This window comes from Lepidochelys kempii, chromosome 1, assembly GCF_965140285.1.
Source record: "Lepidochelys kempii isolate rLepKem1 chromosome 1, rLepKem1.hap1, whole genome shotgun sequence".
NCBI lineage: Eukaryota > Metazoa > Chordata > Testudines > Cheloniidae > Lepidochelys > Lepidochelys kempii.
Genome location: NC_136380.1, coordinates 229,653,022 through 229,659,021, shown reverse-complemented (window position 1 = coordinate 229,659,021; position 6,000 = coordinate 229,653,022). Strand labels below are relative to the sequence as shown.

Here is a 6,000-nt window from a genome sequence, read left to right as displayed (position 1 = left end):
CCTTCTCTCTTTGAGAACTATATCTGGATGAATCAAGGCCTGTGGGAGTAATACCTAATGCATGTCTGCACATCAAGGGACTGGTTCTATGAAATGTGGAGTGCCTTCAGTTCTCATTGTGTTCAGCACCTCATAGGGCATGGGTCACAAGCACAGTAGCCTCTGTGTGTGTTAACAGCCCATTTTTAATTTCATTGCAATTAACAGTGTGTGCCATCCAGCTCTTCCTCTTGTATTCTGCAGAATCCTGGCATTAAATGGCATCTGAGCTGAGTAATTAGCTACAACAAAACTCATCAAAACTGAGTTCCAATTGCTATTCCATGCTAGTAAAATGTTATTTCAACAGAAAAAGATAAAATTTTAATTATTTAGTGATTGTCAAGAACATTTCATATGAATTTTCTAATGTCCCCTCCTCCTTCCTTCTCTCTGTTCTGTTTTCAGTGATTTTATTATAGTCATCTCAGTAAGGCATTCTCTATGGGGAAAAATTCAGAGGGCCACCACAAGGCCTATGTAATGTACCCATTTGGATCAGGTCTGACCCACAGAAGGACTCTGGGGTGAATCTGTCTCTAACTGTCATGCTGAAGCTGTTCCATGGATATCAATAATTAAATATGCATCGGGCCAGAGAGCTGACAGCTCCAGCCCCTGCTGTCTGTGGTGGTTCAGAGCTCAGGGACCAGTGGCTCGGAGCTCCAGGGCCCCACAGCCCCCAGTGGCTGACAACTCCAGCCCCGCCACCCCAGGGCATGGGGTTGAAGCTGAAAATGTGATGGAGGTCTTGGAAAGTCACTGAATCCATCATCTCCATGACAAAATCTTAACCTTAGCCATTAGGCATGTGCTGCTGCATTTCTTGCAAGAAATGCTTTAGGTGCCTAACTCCAGGAGAGGGTTTGTGGCTGAGAATCCCAAATGGTGACAGGTGCCTCCATCCAGCCCAAACTTAGATGCCTACATCCCTGAGAAGGGTGAAGTTTAGCCCCCACCCCTCTCAGTATTCGCTATTGGCTAGTTCCGGCACAGCTTGCTGGCTTTTGTGTTTCCCATTCTCAGGTGCATGTTTCATCACATGAATTGTACACCTAACTCAGGGCTGTGAATTCCACTATGTGGCAAGGTGCCTTACTGTTAGGCATTGCAACATTGAGCAATGTAATGCCTAAGTCCCTTTGTGGATTTAGCCCCAATTCCTTAAACCAGAGCTTAGGTGAGACTTAGGTGGGCATGAGCCTTGAACTAGCTCTCTGCACAAGGAAGAATTTCAACCAATAAGGGGAGAAAGGGTCATGATGTAGGCAAGAGTAGGTGTAGTCATGAGTGACTCACCTTGTTCCCAGTCCTGAAGGCAAAACTATAACATGCAGGAGCTATTTTGTGTGCGCATCTGGCCTTTTGATACTTGACAAGGACAAAATGAACTCAAAAAGAAGACACTTTTCAGCCTGCATATGTTAATGAAACAAATGACCAAACCTCCATGCATGGAACATGTCTTTATTAAATAGGCAAGCAAGCACAGAAGTATAATGTGTAGTGCTTAATAGTCATACAGTACTAAAAATATAAAAATAGAAATAAAATTTCACTGAAAGCTGTTTCACTCACAAATATACAAGGAAAGGTGCTGTCAAGCCACATCATGCCACACCACTTGCCAATTCCTGCATTGACAGGTTATTTTCCGACAGAAGCAAAATACTAAAATCTGCTAGTCCTTCCTCACAGCTTTTGGTGAGATATACTATAGGGCTAGCAAAACAGGCCTCCTGCAGCTGAGAACCTAAAAATATAGATGTAATTAACTGAAGGATCAAAGGTACAATAATTCTGTAGAATCTCATTGTTATGGTAGCCTGCACCAGGTTAAGTATGTAACTACCCACAGGCAAATCAGGAAAATAAAAAGACTTAGAAAAAATAAACTCGAATCCTGCTTATAAATCAGACTATTAATGGCTGACAGTCAATTACTGCAACTGTATTCTGCATAAATACCATCGCTTGTGTAATACTCCCATCTGCTGGAGCATCCTTAAAATCTCTTCTTCAAGACCTGCTAGTTCATTTATGTATTTGTACCAGCATGTACATCCATCTTCAGCTTATGTCTGAACGGCTGTAAAAGTGCCAAAAATACTAAGTTCCCTCAACATCCCGTGATTTCAGTGAAACTTGAGGGTGCTCACAATCCAACAGAAAGCGCTCGTTAACAAAGAGGATCATTCTCAATGGGTGAAACTCAGACCTGTGCGGAAGACCAGCTCGTATCACAGAAACCTTGGGAGAAACTGACTCCTAACCATAGGCCCAGCACAACCCCTGTGCACCACTTACAACTCACTTACACCCTATGCTGAGGGCTTGACTGAGACTTAAGTGAGTGAACAGGCCCTTGTGATAGCCCGTCCTCTTCACAGGGATGAATTTCATTCACTCTGAATACAGCCACTTCTTATCAGACATAAGAGCATGTGTGCGCGGAGTGACAACCACAGTTATGTTTGTCTTGCAAAGTATGCCAGCGAACGGTATCCACTCAGAAATTATACAAATAATGGAAGTGCGGAAATTAAAGGAAACCCCCATCTTTATCCTTATTAATTTGGGATACGATTGTTTTGTTCTTGACATTCCAACTATAAAAATAAATGTGACAGCTAACCCCTGAGATCATTCTAGCATACAGTTTGGTTTGGCTTTTTACTGATTTCCTTCTGAAATAATTTTTTATTTGGTTTACTGAATTTTATTTAGGTTTCCAGTGAAAAGCTTCTATAAAATACATTAAATAATCAATGTGGGGCTGAAAAAGTGTACATTCTAGTTGCATATATGATACATACCTTATACTTATATAATACATTCCATAACAGCTGAGTATTCTTGTATTATCTATGAAATTCTTGCATGTTGACAAAAGATTAAAATGTTGAAGGATAAACAGCTGTTTAGGATCAAGAATAATAGTGTTTCCTATGGTTTACTTAGATTTTGTTTGTTTTTAAGTCATGTTACACATAATAACTACAGCAGTTTGTCCAGCAGGTAATAAACGAATGCATAAAGCACTTCTAGCTAATATTTGGATATTGTATGCATGCATTTTTTTTATAAATAAAAGTCAAATGTGAGGTCACACTTTCCCATCTTCTGTTTATAAACTAAATCAAATTTCTCATTCATTGACACAGTGAAGATGTCTTTCCATAGCCCAACTCGTCCTGAAATACAGAGAAAGAGCACAAGTCAGACTGGTGACATGACAGAACACTGACTTTTCTAAAATTATGTGTCTGATCAGATGGGGTACCAGGCACCTCCTGTCAACTGCAGATCAACCTCTACTCACTTTTACTTCAATGAGACTTGGGGTGCTTAGCCTCTGCAGGAGGTGTGATTCATTTATACACCCCAATAAATCCCTTTGAAGCCCTCAAAATAGGTGCCACATTCCTTTTGCTGGTCATCTGCACAGGGATGAATTTCATTCCAGAAGCATTCATCCCCTTGAAGGAGTTGGCCCTATATCTTTAAATAATAATAATAGGTACCACATTTGTTTTGAATATTATTACATTAGAACCCCAATTTTAAGAACTAATTGGAGATTGAAGAGTTCATAATTGAACATCTCAAAATTACAGTAGGTCCGGTGCACACATCGCAGTAATGTTCACGGCCTCACTTTCTCTTTGTCCTTTAAACCACTACAAAGGGATTTCCAATGCACTGAAGACAGTGAAATGTGAAAGGATGTTCACTGTTTTTCATCAACACCACTTTTATTACGTGATTTTTTTTTCCCTGTCAGGAAAAATGGTTCTTATAATCGGTAGTTCATAAGATTGGTGTTCATAAAATAGAGGTTCTACTGTAACTTAATTTTGTGGATTTCAGATCTCACTGCAAACGATGGTAGTTTAATTATCCCCTTTTGAATCAGGGATGTATTTACATGGTTGTTGAAACTTCATCACGCATTGGTGGAAGGATACACCCAAAAGAGAATAAAATAACACTAAAGATCACTGAATGCCTTTATTTTATGTTCAGGAGATGTATAAAAGGTGTTTATGATTGTACAAATATAATGAGGCAATTTCTCAAAGATGAGTGAATACCTAAATTATGCCTACAAAAAGGTGCATTCAGGTACTCAGTTTGTGCATATAAACATGAATCGTACATGCATAATGAGTATATGCACATTTTCTGTGGGTACAATTTAGCCATCCATGTTTGAAAATTTGGCTCCTTGTATAAAATATTTTTCCTTTCCTACTGAAACCAACTAATAAAATGACCCGAAAACAACGTCAAAGTTGCCAGTAAAACACTCTGGGCCTCATTCACCACTGTGTCCTTCTGGTTTTATGCCACTTTAACTGAGTCAAAATCAACTGGAGGAACACCATGTTGAAATATTAATTATATAATTATATGTATTATATAATTAATCCACTGCGTTGGGCCTTAGATTAATTCTCCTCTCACTTACAGAGTTTTAAGTAAAGATTAGCTCTATTAAAATCAAGGGCGTTACACTGCTGTAACAGGGAGGAGAGTCAGGACTATGCTATCACAGAACTTAATCACATTAACAAGACCAAAAATAACACACAGGAGACCAGATTATGCATTTGATGCATATGAGAAACTCCTGGTTAATGTAATGAAAGTTGCTCATATATGGTAGCTACATAATTGGGTCCAAGAACATAATTATATGTGAGTGCTGTCAAAAAGTTTGCAATGTGTGTCCCACCAACTGCACAGTGACTTGAAGTTAAATTAGTTATTACACATGACAAGTGTCATTCTGCGAAATAATAATTTTCCCAGTACCCCGGAAGATATAATTAACTACTAGAGGGTTTTTTTAAAAATCCCCAAAGATGAAGGCTTTGAAATTGACTGAAAATGCTTAATCTGACAGTTTTTGACAAATAAATCCTGGTACTGGCTTTCCTGTGTCAAACAGGGTAGTGAGTACTATTAATAAAAAAATTCTTGCAGCCACAAAAGTCAGGTATTGATTTCAGTTGTGCTGTAGCAACAGATATGGGACAAATACAGTACACTGTGCAACATAAAATCATACATTATCCTTTAGGTAATAAAAAAGGATTCTTCCTTTGTCTCAAAAAGAAAATTGAAGAACCTTGTTATTCCTGAATCTCTCTAATGATACCTTAGGTACAAATTACAAGTTTTATAAATGGAATGTACTATAGTGTGTTTTACTAGCATCTGTTTCTCAACCATATAGACTGATAGCTTGTCAAAAAGTTACCCACCTGGTTTATCATTTGAATCATGCAACTGTGTAATTTATGATGTGATATGAAGCAAAAATAAGTAATATAGCTAATCAAAATGCTCTGCTTTCACAGCAGCTCAGGGCTTCTTCAGAGTAAAGATCAATGTGCTAAAAGAAAAGAAATTAAAGAACCAAAATAAAGCAAAATAATAAGGTAAACATAGTTGATAAATTAAAAATATTTGGAACAAATTACAGTAAACCGTGGTTACTCCTGGGGGAATTCTGCAACACACACAGGAGACCTGATGTGGTTACTCTCCTGGCGGGGGGGGGGGCAGAGGAGGGGGAGGAGGAGGACAGGCGTGTCTAGAGGGTTCCTGGCAGATGCAGTTTCCAGCACGCCTTGAGGGAAGGAGACAGCGGCGCGCAGGAAACTTCACACAAGCCTGGGACCGAGAATCAGGCTGTTTCTCCTTCTGGATCCCTGGGCTCTGAAGGGTAGGAGGGTAGGTGTCTGGGCTGGAGGGGGGGAAAGCCTCTGGGCAAGGGGGTGCCCCAAAGCTGGGCTCAGTGGGGGAGGAAGTGCGGGTATCTGGGCTCTGGCAGGGAGGGGGTGCGGTTATCTGGGCTGTAGTACCCTGTGGCTGGGCTCTGGGGGGTAGGGGGTTCAGGTTTATTGGCTGGGGGGGGCCACAGCTGGTCTCTAAGGGGGCAGGGGGTTGGGC

At 40.2% G+C, this 6,000-nt stretch overlaps 1 protein-coding gene across 3 annotated transcripts in view; it reads right to left on the bottom strand.

Annotated features, from left to right (window-relative positions):
- Window positions 1–1,490: 1,490 nt before the first annotated feature.
- SULT4A1 (sulfotransferase family 4A member 1) overlaps window positions 1,491–6,000 on the bottom strand; it is a 41,879-nt gene continuing 37,369 nt past the window's right edge. For 2 of the 3 annotated variants that reach the window (XM_073316665.2, XM_073316675.2), the window contains one exon: window positions 1,491–3,233. In XM_073316665.2, the coding sequence (XP_073172766.1) occupies window positions 3,121–3,233 (113 nt within the window). In that variant the 3' untranslated portion in view covers window positions 1,491–3,120. Of the gene's footprint in view, window positions 3,234–5,309; window positions 5,441–6,000 lie in introns of all 3 variants that reach the window. The other variant, XR_012155554.2, reaches the window with a different exon arrangement.